Below are 16,096 nucleotides of genomic sequence, written 5' to 3' on the forward strand. Positions count from 1 at the left end.
CTCCTCGCTATTGCCAGATCCATATTAACCTCTCTGTCACTCTCTATCCTTCATATCTCCTGTTCCCTTAATCCCCCACCAGTTTTGCTTTCCTCCTTCCATCGCTACCTCCTTTTCGTACGTTTATTATATTTAGCTGCTTCTACCATGTAGAGAACATGGGGAGTGGAAAAACAATGGAGTGGAAGGTGTGATCGGAGAGAAAAATGATCTGGAGTCTTCTACAGAGAAAGAGACAGAAGAGGAGAGATAACGCCACCCTGGAAAACCAGTCGTCATGGCAACACTGTGGCAACCCGGGACAGACCAGGCTGTTAATTAAAAAGTTGATTAATTGCCTTTTAATTGCATACTTATACATTGTAACATTGAGGTAGTCCTATTTCATAATCACTCTACTTTTTACCCGTTCATTTCTTTCCTCTTTCTCTTCCTCTCTTTGTTACTTTAAGCTCTCCTATCATTTCCAGTGATCAGACAGAGAGCGCGCTCTCACGGACAATAATCCGCCTGCGTTGATAAACAATAACATATCTTACAGAGGATGAAAGGGACAAACGGAGGACAGAAGGAACAGGGTGTGGGCTAAAATGCTGTGCATTCATTGTTAATTTCAGCCCACTTTCATCCTGCATGCTGTTTAGTCAGGTGGGCGTATTTATTAAAAGAGACGGAACTTCACCCATTTGGCATCAAGGTCATGGGAACGGCTGTTGAAGGCGGAATCAACACAGAATTAATTTGAAGGACAAAGATGGGGGGGCGGGTCACAAATGCAAAATCAGTGTAGGAAAAGCAAACCAATAATACCAAAATACCAATCAACCTCTAGTCTCTATAAATATACATATACAAATTAAGGCAGAATCTGTAGGCAAGAGACAAGATTCTGTTTGTATTGGAGTAGTATTGACTATTGACCAGTCACATTTGAGTGGGCTTTGGTTGCATGCAAGTTTACAATCCATGTGGGGAGCAGAAGAGGCAAAATGCACTCTAAAAAGTACTTAAAAGTAATAAGTACTAGACAGATTGGGAGCAATCATGGAACCCATCAGCTACCGCCTGATGATGATTTAGCTTCCTATTAACTTTTGTAATTTATCTGCATTCATAAGCAGATATCAGTCGTTCTTTTTGTTTGTGTCTGAAGTTGCTAGTCGCACTGTGAACAATGACTGGCCCGCATATCCTTTATTTGGATATCCAGAGGCTAAATTGCCATCGATAGCTGATGACTTCCGAGTTTGATCAAACACAAATCAAGCAAACCTCTAAATGAGTGCTCGTGTTCCTCTGTACCCTCCTTCTGACAGCACCTCATTTTTTATCAAGGTTATCATGATACCAGACAAGGTGTTTTTCTTAGCTACAGCTTAATTATTTTGTCTCTTCTGTCCCGTTTTTTTCTGCCTCTCTATTTACGCCATTTGAAGATTGAGTGTTTGCATCATGTGCCCTCACGCTTGCAGCTGGTCGGCTTTAATTGCATGCTTATTCCCCAGTGCTGCTTTTGTTTTGCTCTGACGACATCTTGCTCGGCTTGATCATCTTTTAATGACTGCAGATAGACACACTCGCTGCTTCAAAAACAAAACGAAAAAAAACGGCCCCCCCTTGACATAAGGCATATGTTGGAGTGACTGCCTCCAGGGACGATGTGTGTGGTTTCGTGTGTGTGATCTGTGAGCAATGCTTGGTACGTACTCTCAGCCTTCTGGTTTTCCATACCGGCTGAGTAGGGTGGCGCCCATGAGGACGGCAGTACAGGTGTGGGTTTGTGTGTGCACATATCACCCACTCTTCCATGTTTCCATGGTAACACCATGCCCCCCTTCAGTTCACACATACCACCAATCTTTATCAGGTGCAAGTTAGTACTTGATTATGCTTTTGATGTCCATTCCTTTATATCTGCGTGTCATGTCTGTTTCTGTCTTTAATTTTCCGTTTTGTCTTTTCTTGTGAAGCACTTTGTGACGTCTGCTTTCGGAAGGTGCTCTATAGATAAACTTACTTGTCGCTAATAGTACTTTGTCAGCAGGCCGACAGACCTGCTCCCACCCCCCACCGTGACACACACATACACACACCTAAGTGGATCAATTTGTGCCAATTTAAAAAGTGTAACAAGTTGCCACCATGATAGCCTTAGGTCGTTTCCAAGCCCTCGAGAGTGTGTGTGTGTGTGTGTGTGTGTGTGTGTGTGTGTGTGTGTGTGTGTGTGTGTGTGTGTGTGTGTGTGTGTGTGTGTGTGTGTGGGTGTGGGTGTGTGTGTGGGTGGGTGGGGCAGCATAAGGGGGGGTCATATTAGCCGTGTAAGCCGGGGTTGAGTAGCCTCGCCGCCTGCCTGCCGCCTCTGTGATGGGAGAACATCTGTTGGCTGTGATATGGAGCTAGGGAGTATCTCTTTCTCTCTTCTTCTCCCTCTCTCCTTCGCTTGCTCTCCCGTTTCTGTTATGAATTCCCCAGCTGCTCGGCTCCCTCCCTTCACCTAAAAACCCTGTCCCGCGCCACCTGTGCAGTTTTAATGCATAATTTATCTGCTAAGTAACCACATCCAAGAGACTCATTCCTCCAGCCCTCTCCCGCTTTCCCTCTCTTCCCCTCAGTGTTTGACTTGGGACGTGAAAGTGGACACCTATTTTCTAATATTCTTATTTAAGAGGATTAGGATTGATTGGGTTCCAGTGGTGGGCAGTGTATCCAAGAGTTGAAATCCTCAGTCAGTGTAACCTCAGCTTGAACCTAGATCTTTTTTTAAAATTGGTCTTTGGAAAAAGTCAGCACCCAGAAACCTTAATGGAATCCAGTGGTTTTTTTTGTTTTGTTTTTCTTGTGAAAAATACCCAATACAAAAGCAATAAATTGCTGTCTTGTTATTTTTTCTTGCTTCTTCCTACAGTTGCAAAGTAGGAAGTGCTATACTCTCATAGAGATAAAAGATAAAAAGAGATAAAAATTGCTTGATGTTTGATGGTAAACCAATTGCCTTTCCAAACATGATATACTGGTGTTGTGTGATTTCAGTTTTTACAGCTCGTCAAATACGCCTGTGTGCAGCTGACATGTTTTGTTACCATGTCCACGTGTGTGGCCTTGCAGGCCCATAAGCAGTCGTGCTGTATTAGCCCACTGTAGCAGGAACGATGTCGCCACCACATCGTAGCTCAACCTGGACCAATTCTTCCCAAGGCCACAACCGTGCCTCTGTGCGCATACATATTTGTGTGTGCTTAGCCCAGTCTGTATGTTTTACGATGCAAGGCTGCCATGCAATAAATCTAAATATGAGGACAGCGGGGAAGGAATGACGTGGAAGCCTGTGCACAAACGCACCTTCTGTAAATCAGTTCTACTTCCTCACTTCCTTACTTATCCTACCACGACAAGGTGAGTGATCAGGGTTAACCTACCATCAACCACCCCTCTTAACCCCCTGGAGCCAAACCTTTTAGGGACAGGCTGTTGTATTGGGTTCATGTCTTTCCTCTTTACTGTGCAAGAGTGATTGGGCTACCCTGACACCTGTCACTCAACTCACTGTCCAATGAAGATCGATAGAGACAACTTTTTTTTTTTCCACATGGAGGTTACTCAATTTGAATTGGGGGTTGTCAAGAAAACTGAAGTGGCCTCTGGTCTACTGTGTCACATACAGTTGATAAACTAAAGTGGGGGGAACCGCGGTATCCCGCCTGTCAGTCAGGTAAGCTGTGTTGTACCTTTTTATCAGCTCCAAGGATTTACCTGACACCAGCCTCTCGTCACATCAGTTATTGGCATGGAGTCATACTGGTTTGAAAAGCCTGAGCTGAAAAGGGAACACATGCACTTAGCAGCAAAGAGGAGGAAAGACAGGTTTTTTTTTTTTTTTTGTTATTGAATTTGCCACATGAAGAATATTCTTTTTTTATTTATATATATATATATATATATATTTTGTAAAGGGGGATTTTCTCACTGACAGCCCCCCATAACCTCGTATTAAGTTAATAACAGCACTACTTGTATTTATAGAAACAACCATTCACTAGCCATTAACCTTTCAACTGTCTGTCAAGGGAACCGTGTAAATATTAATCCTTGATAATTATAGTTATTGTTATTTCTGCTCTACTGAATTGGTCATGTAATTTGTTGTCATTTATGTATGTACGGATTTTTGTTTTTGTTTTTTGTGGTTTTATTGCGTGAGGATATTGTACCTTTGTTTGGTTTCATTAACAGGCCTAATAATAATAGCAATAACAAGGTCTAACTGCCTCCAACACAATGTGGACCGCGCATCCAAATTCAAAGGTACAGTTCCAAATAACCCTGAGTTGTTTCGGGTATTGGTATACTACCCATGCATCCTAAAATATGGATTTTTAAAAGTTAAATTTGATTATAAATATAGTATATTACAAAGTAAATAACATATACTCATACATACAGTATATACAAACATAAATGAAAAATTGTGATCTATGACTTTAAGAGGATGCAGCTTAGTCATAGAAGCTGTGTTATTGCAGATTGGGCCTCAGTGAAGCAATTGTCCGTCTTGTTGATCATTCACCACCTCTAATGGTTTAGTCAATACAGACAACATCATCGAGTAACGGGAAATCCAGGGTCGTCCACCTTTCTGCCATGCCAACCTGTCCCACTCATTAACGTGACTTCAATGCAGATTTCTAATGAGCTTTTTCTCATTTTGTATGCCAATCCACAAAAAATTCTAGTGCCTGTTTTTCTTGTGTACATAATATCAGGCAGGAATACTGACATAGAATGGAAATGCAGAGGTACAAAGCATCACTTTTTGGGTAGATTTTAGCACTCAGTGTGAGTGTTGTACTACATTGAGTACCAGAGGGACTGGATTTACAGCAAAAAGAGTTCAGGCAGTGTTTAACTTTTCACTTGAATATGCATCCTTTACTGACTTTCCAATACTTCCCTTTGATACCACTCTTGTTGTATTGTATGAGTGAAGCTCGCACCTAGCATCTAAACAGGATAAAATGAATCACAAGTAAATGCGTTCCCTTTCTGTTCTTATGTGTAGCTTAAAGCCTTTTGATGTGAGGTTCTAAAAAAAGGCTACAAGTAACACAGAGAGACTGAAAGAGGAAAACGTGCCCTCAACTGAATTAATTAACCAGTCTCTCTAAAGGGGATTCATCAGGGATATAATAGGGGCTAAATTGATTTACAAAGTGCACTCTTATGAATAACATGCTGCTATTGATTTCAATTGTTCTCCAAGTGTTATTGGGTAATGAATTAACAATGGCACCGTGCAAGATTCCATGTAAGAAAGAGACACCACTCTATGTTATCTTGCTCATATTTCAGCTAGTTTTCGACAGCCGCATTGTTTCAGAACTACACAAGTATGGACACATTGCGAGAGCTGAGCAACCTCTTCCACTGTGGTGTATTTGAATCAGAGGGCAGTGACATGCACATACTGCAGCTGTCAAGTGCTTTATAAGTGTGAGTGCAGTATGTGAAGACAGGTTAATGAGGGATTGTGTAGATGGACTGCATTTAGAGTAGCGCTCATAATGTTCCTTTCAAGGAGCGCTCTCTTCTGAGAGTTTCAGATTAATCATAAGAGAGGTGTAACATAACACCCTTACATAAAGTAAAAATAAAACACATTTTCTCAAATCATAGAACTTTATTTATTTATTTATTTATTATTAACTGTTTTAGAGATTCTGTCCAAATCACAAACCAAATTTAAGTTTTGGAGAAGTGTGAATTACTACTATTACCGATTATTCATTATTACTGTTTAATTATTACTGTTGGAGGCACTTGCCTGCTAACAAAGAGCAGTGTGTGTATTTTAGGTAGCAGTGGCAATTTTTGTCTCAACACACACACACACACACACACAAACACAAACACACACACACACACACACACACACACACTACTAGAATTGACACAATGCCACCTTTAATCAGTGTTCAAACCAGTCCTCACCCCCTCGTGCTGGCACTACATGTGTGTTCAGTCATCCATCTGTCTGTGTATTCATCCACCTGTGCTTGTATGTGTGAATCTATGAATGTAGCACAATTACTTTGTATTTCTAGGCTGCCACACTCTTCATCAAATTAAGAAATATTCAGACAAATCAACGCTAAACTAATCAGCAGCCCACTTAACTCTCCAAAGCAGAGCTGCACTTACCGACTGAGCGAGAGTTACTCTTCCATCAGCGAGGTATCGGTTGTGCCAGGCTGGGAAATTGAGACTCGCCACTAGAGAATTGCTGCTTTGGCTATAACCAGGTAATTCTACTTCAGGGCTTGGCATTTTGCATCAAATTCTCACTTGTGTAAGACACCACTTTTGTTACAACGGCTGGTGTCTTAAAAAAACGGAATATTTTCCAGTTGTTAACTGATCATTTATTTTATTGTAGTGTTGTTGAAAAAAAAATCAGATTACTAAAAGATGGACTGAATCAGTAAGATCACGAAGGTTTAGCAAAGAGAATGAAAGCAGGGGGATAGAATATTAAGAGAATGAAACAAAGAGGGGGATAGAACAGATTTATAAAATGATAATAGAAAAAAAAGCCTAATCCTTACCACACATGCTTGAACACTTCATGTGCTTATGATAGTCACCATGTGCAGCAGTAGAGCAACATTGCCACATCACATTACCACACTGGACTCACTTGGGTGTAAGTGCATTTTGTCATTCAGGAGTTGTGAAGGTCAACCTAACCTGCCATCTCTCTCAGCTTGGCCTCCATTATTAGGACTTGTTGTCCTTTCAGCCTGAGCTTAATGGCCTGCCGCTTTTTCCTTTTTCCCCATCTTTCTATCTCACTCTTCTCTTCCCCTCTCTCTTGCTCTCTCTCTCCCTCTCATTGTCTCTGGCAGCTTGGTGGCTCTAGTGTCTGGCTGCAGTTGCAGAGCAGCAGAAGCAGCAGTCACATACCTGCATTCAAGTGGAACAAACAGGATGGTTGGCTGCTCACGGAAGGTCATCAGCCCTGGGCATAAAGTGTGTGTGTGTGTGTGTGTGTGTGAGTGTGCGTGTATCTTAGCATTTTTTGTGCTTTAAAAGGAGATGAAGCTCTATAGTGTTTCTTTATAGTGCGTGTGTGTACAGACAATGCAAAACAAATTTTCACCTTGCTGCTATCACACTGACTACTGGAGACTTTTAGCAGTCTTGGTCACAAATAGCCAATAGACATTTACATTTAAATATTGTAACTACTACGACTATTTTAACTTTTTTTTCACCAGGCTTTCTTTGGAAATTAGAATCATGTGACTTGGGGTCTTTGCTTAAACATTTCTTGAAAATATTTTCAACTCAGGCATTAAAATTATTGCTTGTTCCGGCATGTTTACACATTAGGCGTTTCAGCGGGGTTTTTCAGTCGTCCTTTCTCATGCATGTCTGACGGCTAACAGCTATACTTCTATTTTAATCAATCCAGGCCGCAACCCTGTTCATATTTTAATGCATCCAGTCTATTTTCTTCCATTTTACGCAGTTAACTACAGTGATTGTGTGCTGGGCTCTGAGCGCTGCCGAAACATAGGTTACCTACAGCTCAATACTGTGCCTGAACATGTCTTATATCAACACACAGTGGGGACTGCTAATGTGCTGCTCACACTACGTCTGTGCTGACACAAAGTTTGCCATGATTTATACATGCGGCTCCAAAGAGTAGAAGAAGCAGAATTTCCAGTCGTTTTCAGGGGAAACCTGCTAACACAACCCTTTTTAAAAGGTGTTTCACTTTTCAGTTTGTAACTTCCCATTGTCCAAGTCAAAGCTGAATGTGAGAGCAAAGTGGACCTTTACCCCAACCCCAAAAATAAACTGGGGAGGCAAATATGTTTTTCTCTCCATCTTTGTACCTGTCTCTTGTCGCTGTGACATCCATACTCAACACAAAGTCAGATGTCAAGAGGATGCCTTGTGGCTGTGCTCGGTGTCCAATCCCACCATAAACCCACCCACTTGCCAACACCCTAAAGGTGCTGCAGTGATAGCCACCAGGCTAATGAATGGTGACACTCTAATCTTTGTAATCCCTAATTGGTGCTGCAAGTTTGATTAAAAGCCAGGCCATGTCAGCTCAATTGCAATGTGGGATGCATGTTTATTACCAGACACTGCGTATCCTAGCATTTGTGATTGTGCATATAATGTGTGCATATGGCTGTATATGGATGTGCTAATAATGCACATGCCTGTCTAATGCCGTCTAAAAAAAAAAAAGATCCTGGTTGATCTCGGGGTTTACGAAGCGTGGCTGCATTTTCGGTCTTCATTAACCTTGCTCGCCCTCAATCCCCAGAATTTCTACCTGCTTTCCCCCCTCCTTCCCTCCTTTTCCCCTTCTCTTCTCCAGCTATTTTCTTTTTTTCTGCAGCGTTTGCGAGATGAATAATTGAATGTAATTGGGTAGTATGACCCTGTCTTTTGTTGGTAGGTAGGCAGAGTGGCAGCACAGTTCTTCGGTCATGTGTTTCATTGCTAACAGTTGGAAGCATTTCTTTCATGGTTATGACTATTGTTGTTTTTCTCGTACAAATCTCATTCACCAATTTTCCACACACACACACACACACACACACACACACACACACACGCTCTTCACTCCTATAAGACTGTACATCACCACATCAATGAGGTAAAAGGATAATCTTAGCATGCTGAAGAGCCAGCATATTAAAAAAAAAAAAAAAAAAAAAGCCTCGGGTATAATTAACTAAGCCTTAACGCTAGCATAGCTCTGCAGATGAGCTAAGGCAGAGTGAAAAAATGACAACACTAAAACTAGCTAATCTAATTAGCTCGATGATACCATGCAGTTAAATAATTAGGCAGAACCTAATTGGCTAATATCACTGCGCCGTTATAAAATCTGTCTGCCTCTTTTCCTTCTCTTTCTGTAACCTTTAAAAGTAAACACTTCCCAAATAGCCTGCAGTACGAACGGTAACAAGCTGTGCCACTGCTGCACAAGAAGTTGGAGCACTGGGAAGCTTCGTTGCACTTTTTGACTTTTGAGTTCCCCGCCCATCATGACTCCCCGTCTCCTCCTGTACGTCTCCTTCACTCCCCTTCTCTGGCATTTCATCTGCAGGGAGTTGATTACTTCCTTTCATCCCGACCATCTTGTGTCGGTGCACGTGCTTAATACTATTACTGTACTTACTTGAAGCTGTATACAAACATTCTGTATTCAATCTTGACAACCACCCACTCTTTCTTCCGCATCCCTTGCTCTCTGTAAACACATAAACACACACGCACACACACATGCATACACACACCTACTGACATCCATGCAGCTTGATATGTGGCCCAAGGCAAAGCACTTCTCCCTAATGAGCCTCCTGCCCTCTGTTTCTCCCGGGGAGCCGAAAGAGAACTAACCTTGATGCAGCATAGAAAGGATGTAACCTGCTTACACCACACACACACTCTCTCTCTTTCTTTCTCTCTCTCTCTCTCTCTCTCTCACTCTCACTCACTCACTCACTCACTCACTCACTCACTCACTCACTCACTCACTCACTCACTCCTCACACACACACACACACACACACACACACACACACACAGAGCTATGCTTATGAGGAACCTCACTGACGACATTATTTCCCAAACTCGTGATGTTATCACACACTACATGGCTAACCTCAACCCTAATCTTTATCCCTTAACCCAAGACTGAACCCTAAGATAGCCTCTTGAAGAAGTGACAACCAGCCAAAGTGTTGTCGCTTTACAAAGCTGCCATTCTCTGAAGGTCTAAATCTCACATCCAATCTCACATGTGAAGGACAAGTGAAACTGATGGACCTGACTTGTCCACAGAATCCATAGTTGAGTCCCATGCATCCTGTTTGTGCACAAGCAAAGTGTAGCCACCCACCCCATATCACTGGAAATGATTAGACAATCATTAAGATCAATCATTGTCACATTTTATCAAGAACACACACTCAATTATGAACAAAAGCTAATTTCTTGTAATTATACTCACATTTTTGACTAATTGCAATTCAGGGCTCCAGCTGACAATTATTTTCATTATTGATTATATCTTGTGAAGAAGGCTCATTATAATTTGCCAGAGCTCAATGTGACATCTTCAAATCACTTGTTTTATCCAGCCAACAGTTCAAAACCCAAAGATATTCAGTTTATTATCCTAGATGATATAAATAAAATATCAAATTCTCACTTTTGATAAGCTTGAACCAGGAAATGTTTGGTATTTTCATTGAAACTGACTCAAACTGTTTCTCGAAACAATTATTAAAATAGATGCCAATTACATTTCTACTGATTAACTAATATATTAATTGTTTCAGCTATATTGTAATTCTAACAGTGTTTAAAGTTTCTTTGAGTCCGACCTGATATAATTTGGCTTCTTTACCTTTACTTCTCTACCATGAGTATTATTCCAATTCTATGACAGCCATTATTACTTTCAAATCATCAGTGGGGAATGTTGATATATTACTTTTATTATTATTAATATCCTCTGTTGATAAGACTGTCACACACACAGAATCTTTATAACTATCTTCTCTGAATTGAAACATCTTTGTACCATCATGGTGGTTCATAAAGCTGTGGTAGAAACATAAGACTGTCTAACATGCTGGTAGCATCATGCCTGATATTATGGTCTCCATTGTTGTTCTGTTCATTTGTTTCCGTCATGTTCTATGACACACAATCTATTGTTCTTATTTATATGGGTTTTTCAAAAAAAAATGTAAGCAAAGAATATACTATGATAAGTACTTAAGCACCATGTTTGTATTGCAGAGGTCTGTTATTTGTTTTATTCACTAACCTGTCTGTGTCTGTGTTGTTGTAGATATGGGCCAATTATGAGGAGAAACCAGTCGAGGAGGTTGTGCATGTATCCGAGGAGAAGGAGCGAGTGGCCAACTACAGACCAGTATACGTCACCGAGATCAGCGACACCCTGCACTTCTACGCCCAAGACGTCGAGACAGGTAACTTAAAGTTGTGTTGTCTGTGTGTGCAAGAATGCTTGAATGACAATGGCTTGATGAATGAAACATTTGGTTATCAAATAAGTAATGACTCATTCAATTGTTTACATAGATGTATAACTCAGATGAACTCAAAATTTACCAGTATACGGGTAAAACGGATCTGAACTAGTTAAAGTTGAAATTGCTGTATTACTTCATGCTATGGTGATTATTTCATCATCCAAAGCCTTCCTACACAAAATACCACTGTCAACAATCTCTCCACACAGAGGTGCAAGCGAGAGGCGCTCTCACTTTTTATTCCCTTTTAACACCACACTGACTTTATGAATGTCAATTATCTCTACCACTCTGACATTCACCTCATCCCTAGCTGCAGCATTCCTCCCACCAGCAGAGACAAAACAAAGGACGTCCTACATGTTATTACTATTGAATGACGGGAACAAATCACGCCATCCCCTCTTGTCAACAGTGACAGGGGGAGGCAAGGAAAGTAAAGTTCGGAGATGGGAAAACTAACAATCCCTGGTATTCCCACATGGCTGCTCTTCCCCCTATTCTGTTTTGTGCCAGGTAATGGTCCATCGCTTAGGTAGTATACTTAATGAGCCATCCTCTACAATATCAAAATCAAGTATATGTGTACATGTATTTGTGATTAATTGTCAATAAGTTATCGGAGACAGTAACTAAGAATACAATTCATTGAGCACCACTTTTGGTATTATTGCCACCACGGTCAATATTTTAAGGCACACATAATTAGAGAATGGTATAATCAAAAATCATGTGTTTTGGCCTTTCGTGAATATTTTATGACTGTGTTATGACCCTTCAAGTAGTGTTAAAATGTTTCAACCAACCTGTCCTTGACATCTTGGATTTTGTGACTTAATTATTGTTATGGAAAATTACAAATTCAGAAACACAACATTACACGAAAAAAACCTGCATTCACAAACTAGCTGGAACAGATTCGAAGCCTTCATGCCAATCACTGTCCCTTCATCATCTGCCAGGTTGTGGGTGGGAGCAGTACAGGATGCGGACGTCTTCCTCTCAAAGCTGCTCCCCCCCACATCTGGCTTCACTAGCAGTTGATTGTCAGAGGCCATGAAATTGACTTTGGCCACCTCTTAATTTGCCTCACTGCCATAATTAATTATTATGCCTTCATTTACTTCCAATCTGAGCCCGTGCATCACTCACACCATAACAATCCAATCACATGTGAGTGTGAAAAGCATTTGGCCCTCAATTGTTCTTTTGAAGACTCTGTCCTCAAATCCTTGAAATCCTCCAAGTGTTACATAGTGCGCCCAAACAATCTGCTATTCACCTTCTTGACATGAGCTGTAGATTCAAATCTAAAGACCCATACGCTTCTTCTGGCGACTTCAGCTTCATTCCCCTTCAGGTCAGGAGTGATGTTGAGGTTATGTGCAAGGTTTTATCACTGATAGAAATCACATGTCACTGGGAAGAGGCTGAAATATGCAGCACATGGCACGTGTTAACCTGAAGTTAAGGTAAATGCCTTCCGCATCAGTTACTGATAGCAGGGAAAATGTGCAAGTGAAATGTGGAGTGAAAATAAGTATCTTAGGGAGTTGGAGTTGCCTAGGCTTTTGGGAAACAGTGCATGAGCTATACATGAAAGAGCAAATCAAAGAGTTTTTATTGATTTTTTTGCATATTTCTCATAATTCCATATCTATAAGGGACCTGGAAAAACAGCAATATGCAAAGCCTTTACAACTTTTTCTCAGTAGCAACTTAAGTGTTGCATTTAAAGAAATTGTACACAAACTGCATTTTTTATATTGCTGCTCTCAGTGTATTTTGACAGGAGAGCTGTGAGTTATTTAATCTTTTCTCATATAAAGGCCTGATTTTAGATGATCCAGCAATGCTGGGGCCTTTTATTTATTTATTTTTTCCTTTAATTGGCCCGTGTTCTTCCACCGAGAGGCTTACGCGCTAGTTAAAAAAAGTGTTATTCTCAGCAGGGAGGTAAAACCTGACCGGTCCTCACCTCCTGCCTCCCTCTCCTCATCTTTCTCTATATCACGTTGTTTGCCCCTCCCCGCCTTCCTCCATCTTCTTTTTTTTCTCCCTTGGTCTCTTTCATTTTCGCTGACGCTTCCTCAAAGCTACATTAAGTCATACCAGCCCCTTGAAAAGCACATCAAAGTGTTAGGGCCTGTAAAATCATACAAGCTGAGTGCTTTGCAATATCATTACATGTTCCACCCCCCCCGCCTACTCCTTTCCCTCTCCCCCAATTTCTGAAGTATAAGAATTTATATAGTCAAATAAGGTTGGAAGCAAAGGCTGGATTTCATAAATATGCTTGTGATTGCAAGTGATGACAACATAACACTTCCCTTAAACGATAGAGTGGTTATAATGTGCGTGCCACTATTCATATTCCAAACCATGTGAAATAGGTTTTGTACAGTATATGTTATGATTGTTCTTATTTAATGTGTGGAGCACTTTGGCCAAACCAATTAACCTCTAACAAATCACGTTTGTCAAGTAACTGACTCAGAACAAAAACAAATGCTTAAACACCTCACTTAAATTACACACAGCAAGATATGGATGCAGCACTGTGTAGTAGTTATGCAGCTCAAGAGGTTGCATTAACACTCGCCCCGTATTCAAATACAACAACACCTCAAACAGCTGAGCTATTCTGAAGTTCTGAAGAGCCACATCTTGCTACAGGTTGGATTGTTCACTACCACAACACCTAGCCATTTTCTCTTGTCCAATTTTACTGGCTAAGATCAGAGTCGCAATTTAGTCAGTGTCTTTGGCAGCCATTGCTACTCTCATTGAGTACTTGACCATTCTTGGGGTAAAGCACAATTACAACATGGGGTACAGGCCTAAATGGCTTTCTCCTGGTTTGTCTCTTGTCCGATGATAAGTTTTGAATCCAGGAACAAGCCTCACTGAAGTAACTTTGAACGAGAGAACAAAACTATACTGCCACAGCTTTGCCTTTGACATCATAATGATAGGTCCGAGCCCATTTACTTAATTTAAGTGATCCAAAGCTTTTATTGTGGCTGTAAAACTAATCCTGAAAGGTAAGAAGGTATTCATCGAAACAAAATTATTAAAATACAGCTGGGACTGGCAGAGAGTAATTTTTCCGTCTGCAATTGAGCACCCATTTGTAACTGTTGCCTTGGTAAGATAAGATGAACTTAATTGATACGACGTAAAAAGAAATTAAAGTGTCACAGCAGCAAGAGGGGACCAAAAGCAGTGAAATATTCCAGGTAGCAGGATAATAATAACCGTAAGGTCCATGAGGTTTTTTAATACATTTAATATGTTTTATAACATTTAAAGAAAAGAAAAAGAAATAAAATTAGTACCTGAGTAAAAATAAGTTATAGTAGATTGGGTCAGAAAAAGTACAGAAAAGGAATGATGCCAGCTGACCTTAAAATTGATAGATGCATATACAGTTTGAGGCAGATGGCAGTAAATACAGCAGTGTAGTAATAATGAGCAGTCGAGTAGAGCAAGATACCAGATGTTGTAAATAGCATAACGTAAGTGGACAGTACATCTGTTACAGTAGAACAAAGAAGAGAAAAAAGAACGAAAAATAAACAGAGTAGGCTTACACCCATTAATATTCATATGCTCTTTCTTAACCATTAAGCCTGTCGAAGGCCATCTTCTAGAGCAGGATGTATTTATTTGTTGTGGTTGCACTTAAATGAACATATGTAGACCCAGGAAATAATCTGTATGCTGTTACCTTCTAAGCGATTCTTATGTTGAGGAGAAATTGTGGTTTGCAATATCTTTTATTCTCTGGGGGTCGTAGGCACTCTGTATTTTACCCCTTTTCCCATTTTAATTATTCACATTCTTTACACAAGCTTGATAAGTGATTAATTTCACGTTAGGAATGGTTGTTCCAAGTCACTGAGAAGCTTGAGGGATTGCGCTCTTTAATCCTCAGTTTATTTTAAGGGTCTTTATCTGTTGCTGTATGCGGTTATCTCTCATTGTCTCACTTTTTTCCCCACACATATTGTCTCTTCCTGGTACTACTTTCTCCCTTTTCTCTCCCTATATTCCTTGTGTGTGTTGCACTCTCTCCGGAGGCTATATGTAATTACTGTCAGAGGGGGACCTGCATAGATCTGCGTGACCTTGGACAGTAAAAGACAGAGGCCACTTCAGGCACAGGGGGAGGAAGTGACTCTCTGCTGTACACTGTTGTTGCTTTGCCACTATGCTGGAGAGTCGACATAATTAAAAATTTGCTAAATATAACCCTGAAGTCTTTATGGGTGCCTTGCCTTAATAGCTCCGATCTGAGTATTGGATGCTCTGTCACTTTTCAAATGTTAATGAAAATTACAGGATTATTGGTTTCCCTTAAAACTAAATCTGTGCCCCAATTCCATGTACGTACTTATTTAGGAAGGTTTATAATAAAGCTATAGGGAGAAATTGGACACTTGGTACAGATATTGGCACATACAATAAGTAACATAATTTCAGTATAGAAATGCCAAATATGTGTTTGATAATATATATATATACCACTGACATTGATTTTTAAAGCTCAAGTAAGTAAAGTTGCAAAGACAAAAAGATCATGTTAAAAATAAACACTTTCTTTTTTAGTATTGTAAGTATAATGACAGTTACAGTATGGACTCATTTATTATTTGGCCTTTCCATATCCCCAGCATGATTTTATTCCATTTATGTAAGCATGTTTATCATCACCTGTTCCATGTGTTGCATTCACACCTGATTCCTGTGCATGAGTTAGTTGTAGACATGCTGGAGACAGCCTGCATGGGCTGTCCTCGCCTACAAACCGTATCACTGGGCAACATTCCTGCTGGGTTTTTTGCCTAGCTAGCTGCCACTCCCTGATTTGGACCTAACTCAGTTGTCACCTCCATGGGACTGGATTGGTAAGCCCGGCCCCGACTGACAAACACACATTTTTTTTACCCAGCCCAAGCCTCAGCTGTAGAGCAGTTGGCGGTACATCCTGTCTGGTGCTT

The 16,096-nt window shown here is 40.6% G+C and overlaps 1 protein-coding gene across 1 annotated transcript in view; it reads left to right on the plus strand.

Moving 5' to 3' along the window:
• Positions 1-16,096, plus strand: part of snd1 (staphylococcal nuclease and tudor domain containing 1) — a 166,175-nt gene that overhangs the window by 117,440 nt on the left and 32,639 nt on the right. Inside the window, exon 18 of the mRNA XM_051392438.1 lies at positions 10,889-11,030. Within this exon, the coding sequence (XP_051248398.1) occupies positions 10,889-11,030 (142 nt within the window). The remainder of the gene's footprint in view (positions 1-10,888; positions 11,031-16,096) is intronic.

Source organism: Dicentrarchus labrax, unplaced genomic scaffold, assembly GCF_905237075.1.
Source record: "Dicentrarchus labrax unplaced genomic scaffold, dlabrax2021, whole genome shotgun sequence".
Taxonomy (NCBI): Eukaryota; Metazoa; Chordata; class Actinopteri; family Moronidae; genus Dicentrarchus; species Dicentrarchus labrax.